Source organism: Lissotriton helveticus, chromosome 5_1 (genome assembly GCF_964261635.1).
Source record: "Lissotriton helveticus chromosome 5_1, aLisHel1.1, whole genome shotgun sequence".
NCBI lineage: Eukaryota > Metazoa > Chordata > Amphibia > Caudata > Salamandridae > Lissotriton > Lissotriton helveticus.
Genome location: NC_136065.1, coordinates 1,479,965,578 through 1,479,991,111, shown reverse-complemented (window position 1 = coordinate 1,479,991,111; position 25,534 = coordinate 1,479,965,578). Strand labels below are relative to the sequence as shown.

At 45.3% G+C, this 25,534-nt stretch overlaps 1 protein-coding gene across 2 annotated transcripts in view; it reads right to left on the bottom strand.

Annotated features, from left to right (window-relative positions):
- The window catches only part of MOV10 (Mov10 RNA helicase), a 365,220-nt gene that overhangs the window by 107,709 nt on the left and 231,977 nt on the right, over nucleotides 1-25,534 (bottom strand). For both annotated transcript variants that reach the window (XM_078644471.1, XM_078644472.1), the window contains exons 16-18: nucleotides 13,102-13,219; nucleotides 11,706-11,897; nucleotides 11,091-11,165 (exon numbers count right to left, since the gene is read on the bottom strand). In XM_078644471.1, coding sequence (XP_078500597.1) covers nucleotides 11,091-11,165; nucleotides 11,706-11,897; nucleotides 13,102-13,219 — 385 coding nt within the window. The remainder of the gene's footprint in view (nucleotides 1-11,090; nucleotides 11,166-11,705; nucleotides 11,898-13,101; nucleotides 13,220-25,534) is intronic.

Genomic DNA, 25,534 nt, shown 5'->3' with positions numbered 1-25,534 from the left:
GATGACCATGCACACACTGGGCTTTGGAGAACAATTCTGCAGCTGGGTATTAGAAGTAGAAGGACACAAAAGCCAGATGTTTAGTAAATTGCAAAAGACCAGTGGTAAATACATTGCAGAGATAGACCCGAAAAGATTTTCCTTTCTTGTTCACCCTATCTAGCCGATGCTGGCAACAATCCGGTGATCCAGATGTCCATGATGACGGGAATAAATGCACTCCCTCAGTCTTGACTAGGAAAAATGGCCATAGTAAAAATTAATATCCTACCGCAACTTCTGTATGTCTTTGAGGCAAAGCTGACCTAGATATTGAAGGAAAAAATAAATGCTCTGCAGAAAAAGACTGCAGCTATTAAAAAGGCTGACATTTTCAGAGAGCTCATGTCAACACTAGAACTAGAGGGGGTTTGGATTTCACAGATGTATGGCGGTATTACCAAGTTACACATCTGAGACTCTTTTAGAAGTGGCCCTCCCATTAAGAGGAAAACAAATGGGGTTTACAGACAGGACAGTGAAGAGCAGCCCTCTGAAGGATGTACTATGGTGCCCTAAATGCATGTGGCCTAAAATACATACACAATGACATCGCAAGTACCTTAGTGAAAACCTGGAGTCACTACACATCCATTCACACCAATTCATTACAATTCTAAATTCATCCCAACCTTACAGTGGGAGGCCTTTCAGAAAAGGAGGAGGGGGCTCTCATTAAGGGATTTATTCTACAAGGGAATAATAAAGTTATTTTAACTATGTAAGGCAGAGTATACCCCCTCAAGGAAAACAATAGGTTAACGTATGCTCAGACACAGAGGTGGGAGGGTATGGCAACAAGAGCTCACAAATTTGAAGCATCCATTAAAATAAGTGCAGGCTCCAAAAGGATAATGTTCAACAAGCTGGGGCTAATAAAGGAAGGTAAAAAACGGAGTAAATGGACATTTCAGATACCATGGGAAAACATCCTACAGAGGCCCATATATGACAAAGAAAGGAACAAGGTCTGGGAGGATGTTATTGGCATTAACAAAAATATTATACGTAAGGAACAACCTTGTATAAATTAAACCGTTGGTACCACATGCCAAAACCACTGAAAGAAATGTTTCTTAGATCAAGGGTGAATGTTAGAAACGTGGGGATTTGAAAAAGGCTACCTATGCATTCCTGGTGCTCCTGTGCCACACAGATATTTGTGGAAGGAGGTGCTGAGTAAACCTAAACAAATAGTGGGCTTTCTGATATGGGCTATCCCAAAACGGACTGTATTGAGTCTATGAGTTAAGAAAGAAATTCATATGTAATCTGCAGAGGATACTTATCAGACATCTTTGAGTGTGGCAAAACAATCAACATCCGCTTGTTGGAAATGGTCAGACCCCCATCATCAATACTATATTAAGCTAAGGCTGGTGCTCACAATGGAAACAATAATGTAGGATGTAGTTCAACAACGTAGAAGTTTCAAGCAATATAGCAACCTTTGATAGAACATCTTACAAGCATTGCATGTATTTCAACTAGCACACAATTGAGTGCGTTAGATTTAAATGTCTAAGTTTAATTATTAACTAAAATGACTTTTGAGGTATGGGTGGAAAGTGCTACTCGCATTCATGCAAAAGATACTACAGAATGTGTGGAAGAAGGAAAGGATAAAGAAAGTGGGGGATGATGGTGAAAAGTTGTAGCACTAAAAAAAATATGCCAAGAATGATAGAGACACTCGCATCTTAATTGGGTAAGTATTTCTTGTAAAGTAAAGGAGATGTATATCTAAAATATACAAGTTTGTAGGATGCAAAATGTGAAAATGTGAATTGATAACACATTTTTAGAATACAGAGGAGATCGACTTGGAGATCATAGCAAGAGTGAATTGTACTAGAACTGGCACAAATCCAAACCATTTGAAACAAAGTAATTATCATCTACCACGAGACCTGTGCACTCAATTTGCCAATAGCAAAGGTTTTGCTGTGGAGAGAACAGCGAAATCTTACATCTTGGCATTGGACCTACTAACACAAGAAAAGATTGACAATTAGAAATCATGATGCAATTCACATATGTATCAACTATGAACTGCTACATTGTTCCTTACGGAGTATGCTGTACAGGGTCATGGAATTGGATGCTTCAATTGCAGTTTATATAGGAGCCCAGTAATATGGAATTATCTATTGTGGACCTCCTCCAGACTCCTAGCTATGGATCGTGGCATGCACTGGCAGACACCACACAATCAGTTACATCATTTCCATCAATGAGGTGGCTGTGCCACTAAACACCATAAAACCGTATGATTCAGTCTGTCCTTAACAAGCAGCACACAGTAATGAATCAGCATTCCTCCAATCATTGTGCTTCCAAAGTGTAAGTGGCTAGTCTGGGCTGTACAATCAGGTTCCCATTTACACTTTAAAAGATGGAGAAATAGTATCCAACAGATCCTCCACACATCCTTGGATGGCAAAGTATGAAGATCTTGTGCAACCATCCCAATAGGAATTTTGCAAATAGCATATCTTCATATTTCTGATAATGTACCCGTGAAGGAAGAACACGTATTTGGAAAAAAAACTAGGTTTTTCACCTAAGCATTTACTTCTTAGATCCAGATCGTGAAGGTAGAAACCAGTAACTGGAAAAATGGATCTAGAGAGCACGGCTATGCAGAACAGCTGGAGTGTGACATTGTAAAAAATATTGAGAAAACAAAGATTTTAATAGATGCAGGGCATCCTCTTCTCTTTTTGTCTGTCTGGAACGATTCCCTGGTCCTTAAGTTCGGTTGCTGTCCAAACAGTCTTAATTTTTCCAGGACCCCTCTCAATTCTGAATATAAAATAGACATGTACGTGGGACCAGAACATTATTCTTGATACAAGGGCACCTCAAAGAAATACCAAAAGGGAGGACGGGAATTTCTCAGCCACATTAGAGAAGATGACCTCACAATAGCTACAAACAATCTGTAGTCCGATCGGCAGACATCTTGACACATCAATGAATTGGAAATCTGGGGATACTTTGTAGCAATGGTTTATTATAATAAACATGGTAAACCTTTTACACCCCGATGGTAACATAAGAACCCAAAGATTGGAATAACTAATATTATAAATGATCAGATTGAGTCAAAATACTACACAAAAAACTTCAGAAGTTGGTAAGATCATTTTCAAGAAGTGGAAACTAAAATAAGGTGGGTCTAAACAATCAGAGCCATGTGTAGTGGTAAATCTGATACAAGGTTGTTTCGGATGAATTTCTAAGTGATGTTTGGGATGAAGGACTGAGTGTGATGGATCCCATCTTGAATGAAATCTGATCCTAGGTGTAAAAGATTGGTGGAATGTAGGCTAATTTCTGGGCTCTAACAACTAATTAGCTGCCACAAGAGCAATGGACTTGGCAAGTGAGAGATTACTAGGGAAAGCTGGCAAGAATGTTGTTGCCTCTTTCAATACGAGATGAATAAATATGTCCTCATTTCACAGTCCTCTGCTATAACGAGTCATTTTACTTTCTTCAGGAGATTTACTGTCAAAGAACAGATTTCGAAGTCAGGGCAATGTCAGCTTGAACTGTTGGTTGCAAAGCAAAAAATTTGACAATTTAGGCTGAGATTCCAAGATTTCGGCTTCTTTGTGTAACATTATATAACATTAACTGAAGCAATCTGAAATAAATTTACATGGTTTGTCTGAATTCCGAACGTTTAGATCCTCTTAGCGCATGCAAACCAAATATTCTGCAAAAAAATACTGTACTCTTAATCAGCCGATCTTTTCTAAAGAATTTAGAAAGGGATTTCAGACGAACAGTGTTTTCCTCATGTGAGCAGTGTTGCAACAAGTCATAAGAACAGCACACAGTTGGTTAGACTTTGCACCATTGCCGTGGTTTTCCCCCAACATTTTGCATTCAACCCTCCTAGTTTACTGACTTGCATATCTCTGATCTGCCATTGCAACCTTCGTGTGCAGTTTTATGTGGCCATTTCGACGTGGAAAAATAAATATTTTGCCAGACCTAAACATTCCTTTCAAATATATACAGGTCACCTCTAGGACAGGCCCTAGACAGCCCAGAGGGCAGGATGCAGTGTATTTAAGACACTGGACATGTACTTTTAACTTTTACATGTCCTGATAGCCAAAAACTCCTACATTTGTTTTTCACTACTGCAAAGCCTAACTCTGCCATAGCAGGACATTAGAGTTACCTTATTATATTTAATAAGATGTAACTTTCAAATGGGAACAGGTAATCAGGTCACTTTTGGTGTCTTGGAATTTTAATGAAAAATCCTTTTGTGGCAAAGTTTGATTTTAAATTACAAGTTTGAAAATGCCACTTTTAGAAAGTTATCAAGCAACAGTGTCCCAAATGGCATCAGTTTTTACAAGATCTAATCTAGTTATTTCTACAATACTGTAAAGCATGTATTGTATGTACAACTGAATTAAAACACAAAGAAAGCAAGACAAAAACAAGATATATCCAAACAAAATCTAGGATCAAAATGTATTCAATAGAACTTGTACATAGTTAGAAGCAGCATAAAATATAGTTCAAGTAAGTGCTCAATGTGTAAAGTGAACAAAGGGTGCTCATGAGAATCAAGAGAATGGCGCAAAATGAAACATATCAATATAATACCATTGCAAAATAGCCTTTTTCAGCCATATGAATGTCGACTGAGTTCCATCCTTCCAAACTTGAACAGGTCATCCTCAGGATAGGGAGAGCACAAAGAAAATGATTGCTGCTTGTATCTAAATGAAGGGTACTAAGAGGCTGTTTCCTAGTTTGTCCCAAGAATGTTGATAGAATGACACCCGTAAAGAGGAAGGCAGCCATTAACGATGATTAATGGGAGGCTATTGTTTCTTGTGAGGCACTATGGAAGGTGGTGTGAGCTGCCTTATCCCCTGGCTTACCAATTATCATCCTCCAATTATGTTACTGTTCATGTTACTGCGGACTCCTTGATAGATCATTTCTCTGCCATTTATTCGACTAATGATGATGTGTTCTACAATGAGGAAGAGTGCAACTTTATTTTTTGGTAACCTTTCTTTTTGTGTTGATCAAGTTGCCAAAGATATTCACAACAGTCCATGCAAGAAGGCTCCAGGCCCAGACGCAGTTCCTCTTGATTGCTTTAAAGTAGTACATGGGTTCTGGTCTCTTGTGCCAACTTGTGTTTTTAATTCAGTCTCTCAGGTGGGGGCTCCACCATCCTGATGTACGTTCATTGCTGTTCCTGTTTTTAGAAAGGGTTTACCCATGATCTCAGGTGTTACTGCCCAATCGCATTGCTTGATTCTACAACTAAGAGAATTGGTAGAGTAATCCTGGATCGTCTCCTTTCTTGGGCAAAAGAGAACAATGTCCTCTACCAATTACAATACGGTTTCAGGAAGGGCCTTTGGACGATTGAACAGTGCCTCAATCTACATCTTATTGTGGCTCAATACAAAATTCAAATGGTGCCCCCACTTATCTTGCATTTATGGACCTATTGAGTGCATTTGATTGCATTAACAGATCCAAATTATGAGCTACCCAGTGTCCCTGGGCCTCAAGGAGGGCTTGATCTCCTTCCTTAGACTCCTTCACCAGGATCACTTAGCTTCATTTAGGTTTGGAAATGCCGGTGAGTGTACACCACCATCTTAAGTAAATAGAACGAGTATGCCAAGGATGTGTACTTGCCCCAGTCTTATTTTGCTTTATACAAAAAATACTTATGGCGTACGTTGCGCAGGTATAAGTTTTCTAAATGTAAGGCTGCCTTGCTCTTTCTTTAGCAACTTAATGATTATGACACGTTATTGGGTCTGTCGCTTTCACAGAACCTTTTTAGCACAGTGAAAGAGTATGTTATTTTTACAGTTGTTATGCTGTATATTTAACAATTATGATACGAAATACAGGGACCTTATGTCAAAAGTCCAGAGACCTGGTTGGTGATTTTATGGTTACTGCTTACTAAGTCAGTGTGTACCAAAAGATGTATAAGAAAGAAAAATTTCTTTCTAGAGTCCCCTCACTCACCGGGGTTGCCCCACGGTGACATGCTTCATCATTGGGGCCATCCCAGTTCTCTACGAAAAGGGGCGTGCTGCGACAAGGCGACTACGCTGGAGCACTGGTTTTGTGAGATGACTATGTGTGGTGCAAGTGTGATGATGGTGGAGTGGGTGTGGGATTAAAAATACCGTGCTAGTGGGCCTCAACAATTTATTTCGCTCCTAGTGTGGTATAAAAAATTAAAAAGGGGTAACACTGTATTCCAACTTTTACTGAGTTAGATCAGTGTCAAGGTCAACATGTTTCAAGCTCCCCCAAGCTTTTCTTCAGGACCATACAGGGTCCAGCCCTGTATTGCCACTCCTGTTTCCAAATGAAAAAAGTGTTGCTAAAAACTACTTATTTACAATGAACGCTGTTGTTAATAAAACATGCGTGTTGTACATACGTTTTGTATTTCACTTCGGTTTCTGGAAAATAGAACAACAATTGTTAAATAATGGACAACCCCTTCCAAGAAGGGGAACAACTCACAAGCATCTCAATCCAACTAGGGCGTGAGTGTGCCCTTGGCATCATATTGACGCGTGCTGGTTTTCAAACCGGTGTAGAAAAATAAATCACTGTGAATAAAGTGGTTTAGTGGTTTCACATACACAAACATATAGACTTAATGTGACTATTGACAAGACACACAACATATACACACGAAATAATATGGCAGATGGTCATATTTACATAAAAGAGTGTATGGTTACACCCCATGGTCTTAGGTAAGGGCAGGGACGCCTCGTGGAAACATTGCTGAAAAAGGATTATCAAAGTTCAGAGTTAGCAGGTTCCTTTCTTGTTTGCCCATTCAGAATTGCCGACTTCCTTGCAAAATAACACAGTCCATGCACTTACTTCCTATCGGCAGACCCGCTCGGTACTACCTGGTAGCTTCCTCACCCGACCGCATACTAATCTGAGACCGGGCTCGCGGTGTATTTAAAATGCGTGAGCTTCCGGGTGGCGGGGCAGCCTCTGTTATGCTAGAGCGCTCACTTGGGGCGGCCATCTTGGTGGGATGCGATCGCGCTTGGCGCGAGTGTGAATTAAAAACAGTGATTATTACCGAGTAATGCCGGGTTCTGGGGTAGGAAATAATTTAGAGCGCTACTGTGGACTAGGGCATTTTAGTACATTAATTTAGAACACAGGTTTTTTTCTCGGGGTTGGCGAGGTTATTTAGATGGATTATGCATATTTATGAAGGGACGGGTATCGTAGCTTTGGCAGATAAGAAGGCTGGTACCTATCTTGTCTGGAAAGGCTGTGCTGGGTGTCTCGGTATAGTGGGAGGCGGTATTAATGGTGATAGAGTTTGCTTTATCCCATGATATTTAAATGTGGTTTAGACTATCCCACATCAATCATTAGAGAGACTATTTATGGGCGAAAGGCTCCCCACGGAATATCATCATTAAGTCCTTGGGTATCTGTATGAAGACGAAACACCCATCTTTGTTCTTTTTCATGGAGGATGCGTTCCAGATTGTCTTGTTTTTCACTGTTTCTATAACCACCCAGGTCAGATCATTAGGTGTATGGTTCTGTTCAATGAAGTGGGTGGTCATTCTTGTTGTGGCTCGCTTGCACCTGATGTTACTTCTGTGCTCTACTATGCGAGTACTGACCTTCCTGGTCGTCATTCCTACATAGTGAAGGTTGCACGTACAGGTTATCAAGTACACAACCCCACTAGTATTTCATTTGGAAACAGGAGTGGCAATACAGGGCTGGACCCTGTATGGTCCTGAAGAAAAGCTTGGGGGAGCTTGAAACATGTTGACCTTGACACTGATCTAACTCAGTAAAAGTTGGAATACAGTGTTACCCCTTTTTAATTTTTTATACCACACTAGGAGCGAAATAAATTGTTGAGGCCCACTAGCACGGTATTTTTAATCCCACACCCACTCCACCATCATCACACTTGCACCACACATAGTCATCTCACAAAACCAGTGCTCCAGCGTAGTCGCCTTGTCGCAGCACGCCCCTTTTCGTAGAGAACTGGGATGGCCCCAATGATGAAGTATGTCACCGTGGGGCAACCCCGGTGAGTGAGGGGACTCTAGAAAGAAATTTTTCTTTCTTATACATCTTTTGGTACACACTGACTTAGTAAGCAGTAACCATAAAATCACCAACCAGGTCTCTGGACTTTTGACATAAGGTCCCTGTATTTCGTACACAGACTGGAGGCCGACCTGGTCTGGTTTAACCTCCTTCTCCCTCCTTTTTGTTTATGTAACAATTATGATACACATTATTGGTTTGGATACCCTTTGAAATGCACTTTAGCCCAGCGGAAGAGTATGTTCATTAACTGATATTATACTGCTCATTATTTGCACTTTATGTCCTGGCTTTTATTGTTCCCCACACTATCAGTTCAACAAAATATTGTACTTCCCGATAATGTTGGATTCTAAACAAGGTGTTATACTGTGGTATGCTTTTAATGTTTTATGCATATTTAATAGTCTTGCATATATTAATTCTTTTTAAATCATGAAATCTTCTGTAATGTGCATCTTTTATGATCTACTTGTTGAGATTGAATAAACCATGATTGAATTGAATTGACATCTGTAAATTATGCCAGGTTGAAAGACGCCAGGAGGAACAGCCTCTAAGGAAGCAAATTTCTCTTACAGGGTGAGTGGCGCCAAGAGAGGGAGCTTTAAGTTATCTCCACTACAGGCTATTTCTTCCCGACTGTGGTATGGCTGAAATGACTGCCAGTCTGCTGCCTTGCTGCCATGTTGCCCTCCTGCCTGGGTAAGAGAAATTGGTCCTGTACCTAAACCTAGGACTCCCAGATTGACTCCAGAACTAGCCTGCTGGCCTCTTGTTCAGAGCTACAAGGACATAACAGGCGCCCAACCACATGAACCAGCACCCAGTTGAAGTAAGCCCTTGACCCTGAAGTGGTTCCCCTCAGGTTGTGGACCCTTGGTATGGCCTCAGTTGGGCCTGTTGGTGCCAAAACATTGTTGTTCGCACTGTTAGCCAGAGATAAGTTTGGTCAATCTGACTCTTTGCACTACAGCATCAAGTGCTCGCAAGGAATGCCAACGCAAACCTCCGGTCCAACCACTTGTGATAAGATCGACTTGCTATGGTGACGACCATCGTGACGACAGGCCTGCTCTTTGTGCTAAATTAACAACCATCCACAAAGCTTCTCTGCTCTTACCAGCCCACTCAACCGCAATGCTTACCCTTTGCTCTGGACGGAGAGGTGGTCCTTGTATCTGACTTGAGCGCCATTGCAGTTGGCCTGAACTTGTGACTTTCTCCTGGTCTCAGATGACCAGATAGCCGCAAGTAGTGCTTTGGGCTTTTTGGCACCGTTTTCTCGCAAGTCCTCAAAATTGCATATCTCTGGTTCTACCAATTGTATTTGTGTTATTTTAGTCTTGACTTATTCATTAAATAGTGTTTTTTGTGGGGTGTTTCACTTTATTACTATTTAAGCGCTGCATAAATACTTTACACATTGCCTCGAAGTTAAGCCTGACCGATCTGTACTAAACTAGCAGAGGGTTGACCACAGGTTAATTTGGGGTTTGCTTGTGCCTCACTCTGACAAGGATTGTGGTAGCTGCTTGAATAGGGCTTCGCCCTCTTCAGACAGTAACCCAATTTCTTACAGTTGGTCATTCTTTTACTGGCAAAAACACATTCAATGTGTGGCTAAAACGCACAAAAATACTTCTTTTATTTATCTTAAAAAGAAAATCATCGATGAGGAAAATCCTTCAGTCCCTTGAAACCAAATATCGAATTCTGCTTACCAGAGTCTTGGTTACTGCACAATTTTACTACTACCATAGTCGACATCAGCTTTCCCAAAAGACTGGCTGCCTGTTGTCTTACTCATGTAAGACTCATCTTAGTAGCAAGACATCAATGAGGCCTTTAATCTGACTTCCCCCTATCCACAACATCTATCTCTCATTCCTGAAGGGATCCAGGATTACATATACAATACTGTGCACCATACACAGCATTGGACATGGCTTGATCCAGAGAAGGGCCCCACATTACTTAACTATTGGATAACTCTAAACCGCTAACTGCTCAAGGCACGGATCTTTGAAACAACCTCACAATGACACAATACACTAAGCACGTCCAGTTCATGAAACAAACTATTGAGTGAACTATGACTAAAATAATCTAAATGTTTTGAAAACCACTGCTCGAACAGGGGCGTACCAGTTTCGATTTACATTTGACCATGGAGACAACTGTAACCATAGAAAGACAGAACCAATAGTAACCATGCACTGGGAGGTAGCCAGAAGGTGACATGCCAACAATGTACAGGAATCATTTAACAGTTTAACACGGTTTGACATACTGTCAAACAGTGACAGTAGATGGAAATCAAATCTTGGCATACAGGACCAAAGAAGGTATTCTGAAACCGAAAGTACAAAATAGTCCTGTAAAATAGACTATAGTACCATTTCCACTGGCAATATCATTTCATGAATTGTAAGACAGTGAAAGCTATTTTACTGAGAATTCCGGAAGCACCTTACAACTCTAATTGTTCGTGCTAGTGTAAAATGAAGCACATAGGATTTCAGTTGCATGCTTTTAAAGATGGATGATATGTAGGAATATTCGCCGATCTCTCCAACAGCAAGGCTGTATCTCATCTTTGACCTGCTTCTGTATAAAATCCTATCTAGAATTCTGGATTGTGTTGAGTTAAGCAACCAATGCTGAGAACTGCTTTGATCTCAAGGTCACAATTTGCCAATTTATCCTTCCATTCTTCCTAGGTTTGGGTAACACCATTAAATTAGGTTATGGTGACATTTGTTATTTAACACTTGAATACAGCAAAAGTGCATGCTTTATCACATGGCCTCGGTGATGAATGTCAAGTCTGCCTCCACCCTCAAGCAAATGATCTGAAATATGTTAACATACACTAGATGATTTACCATGTAAAACAACAAGCTAAGGTTTACCTTCAAATCCTTAATATCATTCATGCCTTTGAGCTCTGGATCCAATTTAGTTATGGCTTTCCTGATCTTTTCAACCTGGAAAGATTCAACAGCGCAAATAGGTTAAGATTATACAAGTTTAGCTTATTAAATCAGCCATGATGGCAGACTGTGCTGCTGCATGAATCATTTAAGAAAGGCATTTTCAAATGTATGATTAAACACAATAAGCAACGAATTATACGTATTCCAGTGGCTTATCTAAAAATGATCTCTCTCTCCAGTGGTAGACGACATACAAAGACAATCATCCAGGGTTGGAGTATTCATATACAAGTTAACTCATGTCCAACCCTATCCCAATGCAGTGGGTTAAGAAAAGTGAGACTAGACTTCCAGTGAGGCCACTCTCCCGTACCAGAACAATGGGGCAGCATTATGAAAAAGCCTCCATTTATTGCTGGCAAATGTCTTTATACAAAATTAATTACACTGGCTTGGGCAACACTACTTTACAAATGATGATACTCTGCATTAATCAATAACACTCTAGTTTTTAATGTCACATTAAGCACTATACAAGGTGGCACAACTATTAAACCAAAACCATAGATTGCAATGAAACCAACGCCTTACCTGTTTCCGATAAGGAGAAATAATGCCAATTTCCTTAGGGGAGAGTTTGGACTGCCCCTTCTTTCCCTGGGCAACCAGCAGTTTCTTGAGGTAAGATACCACAGCGTCAACCTCAGTCACATTGAAGAATGAAGGGCTGTTGCCTTCACGCTGGTCTTCTCCTAGTACCCCATTAAAAATGATTGGAAATCCCTAAAAGTGAAAACAGGATTAACTTTAAAATCTTCCATTCAAGGAAAATGCATTCAAAGATACACAATTATTCACTGGAGAACAATTCCCCAACTACAATGATTGTAGTATGTGAATTAGTGAATCTTCACGATATAACACCTCTAATTAGACTGGTGGTCGAATACAACAGGAAAGGAGTAGACAAAACAAATGATCTTACGTACAAAGGTTGAAAGGGTGACAGCAACGAAGGTCGGAGGAGCAAAGATGTGCAAAGAAGTTGTATTCCAGACAGAAGCACATAACATCATAAAGGGGCCTACAGGACGACAAGAAACGTCTTAAACAGAGAACAAGTAGGAAGTGAGTCCCAAGGACAGAAGCAGCAGAGAAACCGTGAGCTGAGATGTAAGCAGCACAAAGACATGGAGCCTGAACAAAAAGGATCCATGAGAGGTGCTGTTGACATGATAGGTGGGTATCAGATCACACACCAGAAACTAAAGGCAATAGAGGATTAACTTTCACTAGCAGATGCAGAAGAGTAACCATGAGTAGGCACGAAAAAGAGGATCACAGCTCGAGAAGGATAGAAAGGGCATGTGCAAAAAAAAAAAGTGAGTAAAAAAAACAAAAGCAAACAATTATAATCGGCAAAAGCAACATCAGTAGCCCAGAAACCTTGATGACTATGCACTCTAGCATTTGTCCTTGCAGGTTGATTTTTATTAGTTGCTATAACAAATTTAGTTTTGAGTACTCAAAGACATGGACTTTAGAGTTGGACAGATGGATAAATACTTCCAAATTGAAAAAAATAAACTAGTGTGCAATTTACATGGTACGGAGGCTTGGTACGAGGACAGGTTCCCAAACCCACAATACTTCGAAATGTTGACACCCTTAATGCCCCATTCACTAACGATTTAATCCCAGTTACACTTCACAATTCAGTGACTGAAGAAACTGCAAATGAAATGGCAGAGCAAAATGTAGTCAGGACCAAGAATACTTCCAGGTTACAGCAAGATTACTGACAAAATATATATTTTTTAAATGAAGAATGCTTGTAAGCATATTCCAGGTTGTACCTCCCGAAGCAAACCCCTAAATAACATTGTTACTGAACAAACGTAGCCATGTAAATATTAGATACACGACACAATCCTAAAATAGAACACAGGCATATTGAATACAACCTCGTTTAGAAGGAATCGCTTACCTGCTTTGGCAGATGCTCCCAATTGCAGTAAGAATGGCTCAGAAGCTTATCGGCACACTCCTGAAGTTCTCCATCATAAAAAAGCTCATTTGGTATCTTGAGGATAGCTGGATGGGACCTTAAATAGACAAACAGCACTGTTAACCTTATTACTGCTAAAGGTCGCCAACTCCTTCACACCATTTAATCTAATCGTTCTTCCAACTAGAATTGTACGCCTTAAATTAGCCTGACACTAATCATTTTCTGTTACATAAAAGACTCAAAATGTAGAAATGATATCTTTCTACGCTAGGTGGCATACTACTGCAACTAAGCAAAAAGACTACTGGTTGTCCCAACTTGTAATGTTAAAGAGTGAAAGAGTGGGCATTCTCACCACAACAGTAACCTTTCCTAAACAAAAACAAAAAAATCATAGGCGATAACCCTCAGATATTGCTGAACTTCTCTGTTGCCTTAGGCAGTCAACCAATCCACCCTCGTATGCATACTTGAATCTTCAATGGGATTCACATGTGATGTCCTTCACTGGCTGGGTGCTACCTTTCCAATCAACATCAGTTTGTTCACATAGGCACACCCAGGTCACAAAAGATCCCCATCACCTGCGGAGTCTCCCAGGGCTCCATACTGTCTTGGGTCAAACATCAATTTATACGGAGGGGCGTGGCCAGCAGCATGGCCGACTAGACGTGCCTTGCCGGTGCTCCGGCTGAGCTGCTCAGTTATCCGTCTTAGAATATCCCACATGATCCCGAAAAGGCACCAGAAGGAAGACACAGCATCTCGGCACCTGGAAGAAGTGCCGCAGTGACTATGCACAGCTGCTTTCCCCAGGGAACCGTGTGTGACGACGACCGCACCGGCCACTCGGCGGCCATGATGGCGACCGCGAGATGCGGAGGACTGCGGAGCTCCTAGTGCCCCTGCCTGTGCTCCTGCTGCACTGCGCCCAACGGCCGGAGGTTCCGCAACCCGCCTGGTCACCAGGAGAACCCGGACAGTCTTGGCAGGAGGGACGGCGGTGGACCGAGGCGATCGCGGACGGCCAGCCGCCTTTACCAAGATGGCGGCTGGCGGAGTGTAAGGCGGACGAAGACGGCGAGGCCCTCCTGCAGCCCTCCCCGGGGCACGGCGAAATTGGAATCCGCCTAAGAGACACAGCGAGGGTGAGGCCAGGGCAGAGGAGGCGGGAGCCGACTCTACAGTCGCCGGGGAGCCGAGACGGACTTCCTCGCATCACCCGCCTGTACCAACATGGCGACGGAGCGATGCAGAAGCCCAAGGAAATAGACACTGGCAGGGGAGACGTAGCGGAGGAGGCGTCCTGTGGGAATGCGAGGACCCGGCCTGCGGGGGTGAGAGCGTCTGCTCGTCCTGCCAAGCGGAGTGGGGGTGATACGGCGACACGGTACACGGCTTGCAGGCCAGGACGGCACCCGTCTTAGCGAGCTGCATACCAAGAGACGCTATAGGCCGGGGCGGAAGGGGCCCCTGGGAGGCCGCGAGCAAGACACAGGGCACTGAGACACCGAGGGACACCACCTTTGTCTGCTACGCACGCCGCGGGCCCCCCTACACCCTCGGGGGAAGGGACGTACGCAGGTCACCCCTGCCAAATAGACAGAGAAAAATGGGAAAGAGGGACCCGGCGCCCAAGCCCACGGGGCAGGGCCCCATGGACATCTTCGCAGCACCGCGATCTGTGGCGGACCATCAGCCCATGCAGCCTGGCACACGTAATGACACGGCCATGCTCATGGAGGCCATCCAGGCGTCCAGAACGGACATTCAGGCTTCGCGCACAGCCCTAGAGACCAAGATCGGAGAGGTAGGGTCTGAGGTGACACTTCTGCGGCAGGATTTTCGGAACCTAACCGAAAGGGTAACAGCGACCGAAGCTAGAGTGAATGACAACGAGGAGTCGATCACTACACTCAAGAAGGACATGGCGGAACTGCAGGCCTCCCACCGTCAACTGCTGTGGAAGGTGGACGATGCGGAAAATAGATCAAAGCGCAACAACCTTCGCTTTGTAGGTTTTAGAGAAGGAATTGAGGGACAGGACATGTCCGCCTTCCTCCTAGCCTGGCTGAAAACTACCTTCCCGACTGCGCAGTTCTCTCCGTGCTTCATAATCGAGAGGGCGCACAGGGCACTTCTGGCCAAGCCACCGGAGGGTGCGAGACCGAGACCAGTTATAGCGCGCTTTTTGAACTATGCAGACCGAGACCTGATCCTACGGGAAGCCGCTACTATTATGATCTTTCCAGACTACAGTCAGGAAGTCTCAAAACAGCGCCGCTCGTTTGACTCTGTAAAGGCAAAGCTGAGGTCTCTAAATCTCAAATACATGCTCCTCTTCCCCGCCAAACTCAAGGTAATCTACAAGGATAAATCCGTCTTCTTTGCACACCCGGAAGACGCATGGCAATGGCTCGAAGAGCGTCCCATCTTGAATAGCAGAGAAGCAGCTGGCCGAGATGCACTGGACAGGTCGATAAGGGAAAGGCCACGGTGGGAGGTGCTGAAACCGCAGCGGCGGAAAACACGGAGGACGCAACAGAAGGCAACGGCAACACCGTACAGAACTCGAGGCACGGCGGACAAGAGAGGAGGCAGGTCGGCGTCCCCAGGCAATGATTCTGTGGCGGGCTCGCGGTTCAGTTGCCTGAGGAAGGGAATCCGCTCCGAAGGAGAAGACATGGAGGAATCGGAGGGCCGTACTTCCGGAGGAGAGGAGGAAGAACTTTTGGGTGACTCGGTGCACCCGCTGGTCAAAGAAATTCACCAGTTGGAACAAGACTCCTCGGGTCGAGGCCCGACCATGGATACACAAGACTCACATTCGTGACTATTGGTGCACAAAGATCGGGGAAGATAGCGGCTCGGCGCTGCGGAGCAAGCAAGTTGACACACCCCCTACTGTTCTTTTCTTTTTGAGTTCCTTAGAACTGGTTATTGTCTAGTGTGGGGAGGGATGTGTGGGAGGGCGACAGACCTTCTCCCGTGGATAGTTTGGTCCCAGGTTGGGACACAGCTGGAAGGGGAGGGAGGTGGGGAGGGGGGTGCGGGGGGGAGTTGGTTCCTGTATTACCTCATGTTGGGGTTTCAGGGGGTTGCGGGGGGGAGGGGGGAGTTCGTTGAGAAGCAGCAGAGAAATGCCACCCCACACTTGGTGCCATCCCTACCTCGAGGTCCCTCACCGGGTAGACACTGTGACATGCTATGGCAGGTACATTAGACAACCTACGCACGGGTGACGCGGGGGTCACGGTGCTAACATGGAACATAAATGGCCTGGGATCTAAAATTAAGAGAAGTTTGGTCAACGCTTACCTCAAACGACTGGCGCCTGACATCATTCTCCTCCAGGAGACACACCTCAGTGGGAATCAATGCACATTTATAGCATGAGGAAGGTATGTTGCCTTAGCACATGCAGGATACACAATGGATTCCAGGGGAGCCGCGATTCTCATGAAGACAGTGACTCCATTCACTGTTACACGCACTTGGCTGGACCCACAGGGTACATATGCGGGAGTTCAGGGGATGTGGAGGAGACGTAAATACACGTTAATATCAGTATACGCCCCACCCAAGCTACAGGCACGCACACTGAAGGCAGTCATGAACATCCTATTAGACACGGCACAGATAGTGGGGGGAGACTTTAATGATGTAATGTGCACCTCACAGGATAGATCGGGGTCATCCCACATTGCAGGATCCACTACAGCCCTAGCGCGGCAAATACCCACTATCGGCCTCACTGATGTATGGAGATGGCTCCACCCAACGCAGGAAACATATTCATTCTATTCGGGAGCGCACAAAGTCTTCTCCAGATTAGATTATACCTTCACATCCAGGCAGGAGGTATCGACAGGAGATCTAGCAGAATACAAGGCGAGAGGGATCTCAGATCACTCCCCGCTGTATATACACCTGGGGCGCGAGGGCGGGGGGAGTCAGGCACAATGGAGACTAGCGGCATGGGACATTCAAACACCGGAAATACTTTGGGGTCTGCGAGCAGACATACGGGTCTACATAGCCGAAAATGAGGGGTCTGTTGACTCCGGAGTTACCTTATGGGAAGCTATGAAACCAGTCCTGAGAGACCGCATTCAGAGTAGGCTGGGGGACGTTCGGCGGAAACGCCAGGACAGGATAGCGAATGAGGAGGTGAACATCCTGACTCTAGAGGCGGAATACCATCAGCAGAAGGGAGAGGCGCGCCTCAGGAAGCTACTAGACACACAGAGACAATACAGGGAGCTAGTCACGGACGAGGCACGCACGCAGACACTGGCAACACTGCACCGGCTCTATGATGTAGGTGATAAGTCAGGAAAACTTTTAGCCTGGTTGAGCAGGAGGGAACGAGCGACACGGTGGGTGGATCAGATCACGTTAACAGGGAACAGGCAGGTAAACTCGGATGTGGCCATAGCGGACGCTTTTGCGACCTACTATGAGGACTTCTATAGGGCCAGGGACTTGGGGGACGGTGAGGACGCACAACGATACTTATGTGACATGGAGGTGCCGACCTTGTCCACAGAGGCCAGTGTTGCCCTCGAGGCAGACTTGACGCTAGAGGAAGTATCGGAAGCCGTAGCAGCGCTGAAACCGGGGAAAACTCCGGGACCCAACGGTTTCCCGGCGTAATTCTTCAAATGGACGGCGGATTTGTTGCAGCGACATATGAAGACCCTATTCACAGACTCGTACCAGACGGGGAGCCTCCCGCCAGATTTAGCCTTAGCCACTATTGTCCCGATCTACAAAGAGGGTAAGCCTAGGGACAACTGCTCCTCCTACCGCCCAATTTCCCTCCTAAACATAGAAACGAAAATTCTGGCCACAGTCCTAGCTAGGCGTTTACGACAGGTCATCACGGAGCTGGTACATATAGACCAATCCGGCCGGCATGGGACATTCAAACACCGGAAATACTTTGGGGTCTGCGAGCAGACATACGGGTCTACATAGCCGAAAATGAGGGGTCTGTTGACTCCGGAGTTACCTTATGGGAAGCTATGAAACCAGTCCTGAGAGACCGCATTCAGAGTAGGCTGGGGGACGTTCGGCGGAAACGCCAGGACAGGATAGCGAATGAGGAGGTGAACATCCTGACTCTAGAGGCGGAATACCATCAGCAGAAGGGAGAGGCGCGCCTCAGGAAGCTACTAGACACACAGAGACAATACAGGGAGCTAGTCACGGACGAGGCACGCACGCAGACACTGGCAACACTGCACCGGCTCTATGATGTAGGTGATAAGTCAGGAAAACTTTTAGCCTGGTTGAGCAGGAGGGAACGAGCGACACGGTGGGTGGATCAGATCACGTTAACAGGGAACAGGCAGGTAAACTCGGATGTGGCCATAGCGGACGCTTTTGCGACCTACTATGAGGACTTCTATAGGGCCAGGGACTTGGGGGACGGTGAGGACGCACAACGATACTTATGTGACATGGAGGTGCCGACCTTGTCCACAGAGGCCAGTGTTGCCCTCGAGGCAGACTTGACGCTAGAGGAAGTATCGGAAGCCGTAGCAGCGCTGAAACCGGGGAAAACTCCGGGACCCAACGGTTTCCCGGCGTAATTCTTCAAATGGACGGCGGATTTGTTGCAGCGACATATGAAGACCCTATTCACAGACTCGTACCAGACGGGGAGCCTCCCGCCAGATTTAGCCTTAGCCACTATTGTCCCGATCTACAAAGAGGGTAAGCCTAGGGACAACTGCTCCTCCTACCGCCCAATTTCCCTCCTAAACATAGAAACGAAAATTCTGGCCACAGTCCTAGCTAGGCGTTTACGACAGGTCATCACGGAGCTGGTACATATAGACCAATCCGGCTTCCTGCCGGACAGGGCGACCAAACTTAATCTCCGCCGCACACATAATTGGCTCCAGGAGGTCCGCGAGAGGAGTGAACCCCACTGGTTCCTCTCCCTGGATGCGGAGAAGGCGTTCGACGCAGTCCATTGGCCTTTCCTAATGGAGACGCTCCGACGGTTTGGGTTTGGACCCAAGTACTTGAAATGGGTTCAGCTCCTGTACTCGGACCTGAGAGCCCGGGTACGGATCAATGGGCGATTGTCCCGCGAATTTCCGATTGGGAGGGGAACGCGCCAGGGCTGCCCATTGTCCCCCCTTCTCTTTACCCTTACAATTGAAATTTTAGCGATACGGATCAGACATAATCAAGAAATTAGTGGCTTTACTTGGGGAGGCTCAGACGCGACGCAGGAAAAAATATCCCTATATGCCGATGACGTATTACTGTTCGTGACGGACCCCGGTAGGACGATCCCGGCACTGTTCAGAGAGCTGGGTGACTTCGGGGCAAGGGCGGGACACACGATAAATTGGCACAAATCGGTCCTCTATGATCCACAAGGCAATGAGAGAGGGGAGTGTTTACCGGAGTTACTTATACACACTAAGGACGGCTTTCAGTACCTGGGGATATTCATAACCCTAGATAGGGAACGCTCTTTCGCTGATAACATAACCCGAATAATGGTGGGAGCGAAGACAGAGATGGACAGATGGAGACAGCTCCCACTCACCATACTGGGTCGCGCCGCCCTATATAAAATGGTCCTATTGCCTAAGTTTCTCTATGCGCTCCAAAACGAGTATTATCCTCTACCACATATGATCATGAATAAAATACATGCGGACCTGCGCACCTTCTTGTGGCTGGGGAAACAGCCAAGAGTGGCTCTCTCCACACTGCAACGACACCAATATAGTGGGGGGATTTCGCTTCCTAACCTAGAAGCCTACTACTGGGCGGAACACCTCGCCCCAATTAATGAGTGGCTGCATGCGGCAGCCGACCACCCTACCTATGCACTGGAGAGATCTAAGTGGTCGAGCAAGACTATACTACACTACCTCTATGGAGAGACGGGGGGTCAACAGCTCCTCCCTGCCATCAGGATTACGTTAACGGCGTGGCGTAGAGCGACGAAAAGAATGGGTTGGGACAAGAGGCCCACTCGCCAGACGCCACTATGGTGCTGCAAGTGGCTGGGGGAGCTTAATAAACTGAAGGGCTTTAGAAGATGGGAGGACATTGGCATTTCCACTGTGGGAGACGTGATAGCAAGGGAGGAATTGAAAACTTTCCAGGCGCTTAAAGATGAATTTGGCCTATTCAACACCCAGCATTACAAATACGTTCAACTGCAACATGCATGGAGGGCACAAAACATTACACTTACAGACATCCCAGAATACACGCCACTGGAGGGCAGACTACTACAGGAACAGATATAGGGGGGAGCAGTAGCCCTAACGTATAAAACCCTGACTAATAATATGCTGGGTGACCTACAGGCCCTGCGAGACAAGTGGGAGGCGGACATGGGAAGCATGGAGGATCTGGACTGGGAGCTCGCCCTCATGCATCCTCGTGAGGTGGCGATAAAGTCGAGACTCCGTCTCATACAATTTAAGGTGCTCCATCGATCCTACTTTGACAGGGTGAGACTTTTTAAAATGGGTAGGATTGCCGACACTGTATGCCTGAGATGCCACCAGCCCACTGGCGATTTCTTCCATACAATCTGGGGATGTGCAGTTATTCAGGAATACTGGGAAGGTGTGTTCATGGAGCTGGACGAGGTACTGGGGGTGGACATACCACGGGATCCTAGATTGGCGCTGCTGGGCATGACTACATTAGTAGATCTCACCCGCCCCCTGATTATCTTTTTGCTGTTGGCCTTAGTGGTGGCGAAAAGGGACATAGCACGACGCTGGGGGGCACCCGAAAAACCAGATCTGGAGGAATGGAGGAGGGGGCTAGATCTGTACATGGCGGCGGAGAGAGTGACCTATAAAGCCAGAGGCTGCCCCAAAAAATTTTGGAAAATATGGGCTAAATGGAGACAATACCATGGACTAGAATGAGTCACAGCGGACTGGGCACATGAGGTCAATGCAACCCTAGACGAGGTAATATGTACGATGGGGATCAACGAGCAATGTAGGTGTACTTTGTTGCCCTGTGCGGGACTCTGGCTTAGCCAGGTGCACCACAGCAGATGGGTGGGGGGACCGGGAGTGAGGGAGGAGGGAAAGCAGGGGTTGGTGGGCTGCTGATTTAGGGGCTTTTTTTCGGTTTATGTACTTGTTTTATGTTGCTAGTTCAAGAGCAATGAGTTCTCATGAAGGGTATGACATCCAATAACAATAGAAAAGTTGCATGATTGGCGGCAAGAGCGGAATGTTGACGCTCTACCGTGTGAAACTTATTTACATCTGTGATCCTTCTGATGCAACAGTAAAAAGTTTTTATTAAAAAAAAAAACATCAATTCATTGAACTGCTTGGTGCTCTAGTCCGATAACAGCATCAAGATTCACCAATATGTCGACGATGCACAACTCTACTTGGAAATCTCCTTTCGTCAGACATGCAATGACTCAAACAAAGTTTGCATATCATCCAGACCTGGATGTCAAGCACCTACCTGAAGCTCAACCAAACCAAGATAGAATTCCTGTCATTTGTCAAGAATAAGAAACAAGATAAAATTAAAATCTGGCTCAACAACATGAACCTTCACTGTTTCGAACCTCCACTTTCATCAAATGCCAAGTCACTTGGATTCACCCTGGACACTAACTTCACCCTGCTGGAACACATAGCCAAAAAATAAAGATGGCCTGGTACCAGCTCGCTCTTGTAAAAAACAGAGAAACCGTTTCTACCTGAAATCGAATTTAGAACTGCATTTTAAGCTGTCCAATTCTTGCATCAGGATGGTAGTCATACCACACTCCATGGCCTCCGATGCACCACACCGGCACCATTTAGGGGCATCCCACATGCTGCAGAACATCTCATCAATGGCCTGAAGTCATATGATCACATCACCCCCATCCTGATGGAACTCTATGGGCTTCCAGCTTTCTCTCCAATAAAGCAGTAACTTTATGCTATGTACATTGCTTCACTGCCTTTCGGCTTGGGTACTGCTATAGAAATACCATATGCACGCATGCACATACTGGGCAGCAAAGGATATTCTAATGCTTTAATTGGAGTAGATTGTCCAACTGCCTCATGGGATCCACAAGGGCGTGCATGGAAGTCTGCTGCAGCTAAATTGGGAAGGTGTTGACTGAGGAGACTTACCTTTGTACAAGTACAACATCAAAAACCTGTAGTGCTTCCAGAATTGGGAACAGATTGGGATTACTAAACTATAAAAATGTTTGGTGGCCCAAAGATCACTTGAGCACCAAAATAAAAATAGTGCCTCCTAAAGTATTACTGCAGATGAGGTAGGCAAAGACGACATTGAGGGCAAATAGCCTTCCTGTATTTGGTCTGTAAAACAGCAATCATTCAGTCTGTGTGTGCTCAGTCACCACTGGTGATCCCAGATGTTTAGGAAACCTGCTAGGATCAGTTGAAAGAGGTAAGAAAGGCACCTGAGGACTATATTGCCGGTCTATCGGCGTCAAGGAAGAAGAACTGGTCTAACCTGGAGTGCAAGCTGGAGTAATAAGTTTACGCTCAGGTGGTTGGGTGCTGCATTCTCCATACATCTGCCAGCCCCAGTGAAAAGGTCTAGGCTGGCGGGGGTAGTACGGAGGCAGGGGCCTGAAGTATAGACGTCTAATTATGGGTCAATAGTGACATTGAAGGCCCCTCCTACGACCATGTTACTCACAGGGGGCTCCTGGATCAGGTCGGATAGGGTAGTCAACATACTATCAGTCAATGTCTGTGGGATAAGTACGGTCACAAAGGACCTGGTATCTCCCTCCAACAGGCACGACACTCCCACATAGCAGTCTAAGGAATAAGTGTATGTGCTGGTGGCTGTAAAAGGAATGGTAACATGCAGCAAGATCACCACCCCTCTAGAGCCCGATTTTAACCCTCCATGGTAGACCCTGGAGAAGCTGTGACCACCTAGGAATCCACACTTAGTACCCAGCAGGTAGGTTTCCTTCAGTAGTAGTATCTGGGGGCTACGGTTTTTGGGTACTGCAGGACTGCACCTAGTTTGATCCTGTTGAGTCCGTTAATGTTCCAAGAAATGATTTTGCAATCAGCTGACATGCGCATAAAATGACAGTAATGTGTTGCAAGAGTAGGCATTTTTCCCCGTGGGATATAGGGCAGTGCTGCTCTAAACTGGTTAAAACTAGAACAGCCCGCCAAGCTCACCCAACTACCCCCATCCAATACATCCTAATTCAAAGGATCTAAGGCCCCAGAACCCAACTAATTGACTTCAGGTCCCAGACGTGGCCACTTATTCACGTTGATGACCCCCATATAGGTCTCCTCCCCCACCAACCTATCAACATCCTGATGCATACGCCGCCGCCCCCCTTGCCACCTCAAGTTCCATCACCACCACTGGAGACAAGAGAACCAGAGTTCGTATCCAATGTTCCCTTTTGGTGCTCAACTGGAGTCTTCGGTAGCAGAGGGCGCGCCAAAGGCAAGCCTGTCTGCACCAGTCTGCACACAGCGCCAGCCAGACTGCCAGGTGAACACAGAGGGGTCAAGACAGAGAACGGATTACACTCTCAAGTATGAAATTAAAACAGTTAAAATTAGTCTTTACCAAAGACAATGTAAAGAGAAAAAAATCGATTTAAATGAAAAACTAATGGTCACATAATTTAACACTAAGGTAGGACACGAGCTGATCAGATGCCGGTTAGTAAATGAACTATCAGCCGCACTTAGTAGAAATAAATATGCTACTATAAACTAATGAATTGGGCATGCTATTTGTACTGAGACATGGATCCCTCGACCTGGAGTCTAACATTGATTTTGGAACAACCTGACCCCCAGGTTTTAAAGTTATCCACCAACCAAGACCAGACAAAAGGGAAGGAGGGAGGGGGGGAGGGGGGTGGAGGTGTTTGGCGGGAGGGGGGAGTGGAGTGTTAAAGAAAAATGGGAAATCGCCACTTTACACATGGATAACATGTCTGGGTAGAGATGTTAGGCTTTTCTCTAAAGCTGAAAGATGGCAAGTTATTCTTGAGAGTTCTGTGCTAACGATCCCCAGGGACGTCATTTTCTGAAAATCATCTCAAATCTGGGCAGAGGATAAAGACACTCCCCCGGTGCAAAGAGTTCTTCGGCTCCTGCGAAACAATAGGACTAGAACAACTCAAATGGCCCAACACAGCAAGGGGGACATACCCTTGATCTACTACTGTCAAGAGACCTAATTACAGTCAAGGAAACAATCCTTTTAAGTTGGCCAGATCACACACACACAAAAGTCTCACAACTACAGCTGAAGATAGGCAGTGAAGAAAGGTGGCACAAGGCAGAGCATGACAATGGTTAAATAGACAACAGGAGAGAAAGCTTTTTTTAAAGGAGAGACCTGGTTTCAGTCATATGTTGGGTAAGGGACAGCTACTAAAGCGCCACTATTCCTTTATTGGTAACTACTTCACATTAATGAGTACTATCCAGCACTCACTTTACGCCTTTTTGTGCAGTTGATCTTTGGGGTGGGTCTGCATCCTGGTGGCTTTGATGATTTGCATCCAAACCTTACGTAATATGCACCTTATCCAAATCTGTTCATTTCTAGTCTATCGGATTTGTTATTTACATAGCACCAGTTAGGTTACATGAGGACGGACACACATTGATTTTAGGCACCGCTTTACATAGCACCAGTTACGTTACATGAGGACGGACACACATTCATTTTAGGCACCGCTTTACATAGCACCAGTTACGTTACATGAGGACGGACACACATTGATTTTAGGCACCGCTTTACATAGCACCAGTTACGTTACATGAGGACGGACACACATTGATTTTAGGCACCGCTTTACATAGCACCAGTTACGTTACATGAGGACGGACACACATTCATTTTAGGCACGGGGAGATTAAGTGATCCTCCTGTGCCCAGAATCACAGGAGGTTTTGGCGTCGTTACCGAGACTCGAACCCAAGTCCCCAGGTCCGAGGTCGAGCGCCCTAGCCGTTAGGCCAACTCATCTCTTGAAGCCTCATCAATTATTTAAGCCACGTTCTCCGTTCTATAATGATCATGTTGGAGGAATATTATGTGAATTCAAAAGAATCATTGTTAATCATGAAGTTAAATGGAGCATAAATCAATTCGGGACAAATACAATTATTAGTAATAGTATGATTGTGTGAATGTTTGGATAATTTGTAATCTCTACATTCTATTGTTTTGTTGTGATTCATACACTCATATATTCTGCATGGCAGAATTTAAAAAAAGATAATGATTAAGTAAAACATGTCAATTTTAAGTCTATCTGTTGGCCCATGTATAGAGTAATCATGTATTGTGTGTGTATTCAGTTACTCAGGGTTGTTCCTACATTAGTATTTTCCGTGCCATGACAACAGTGTCT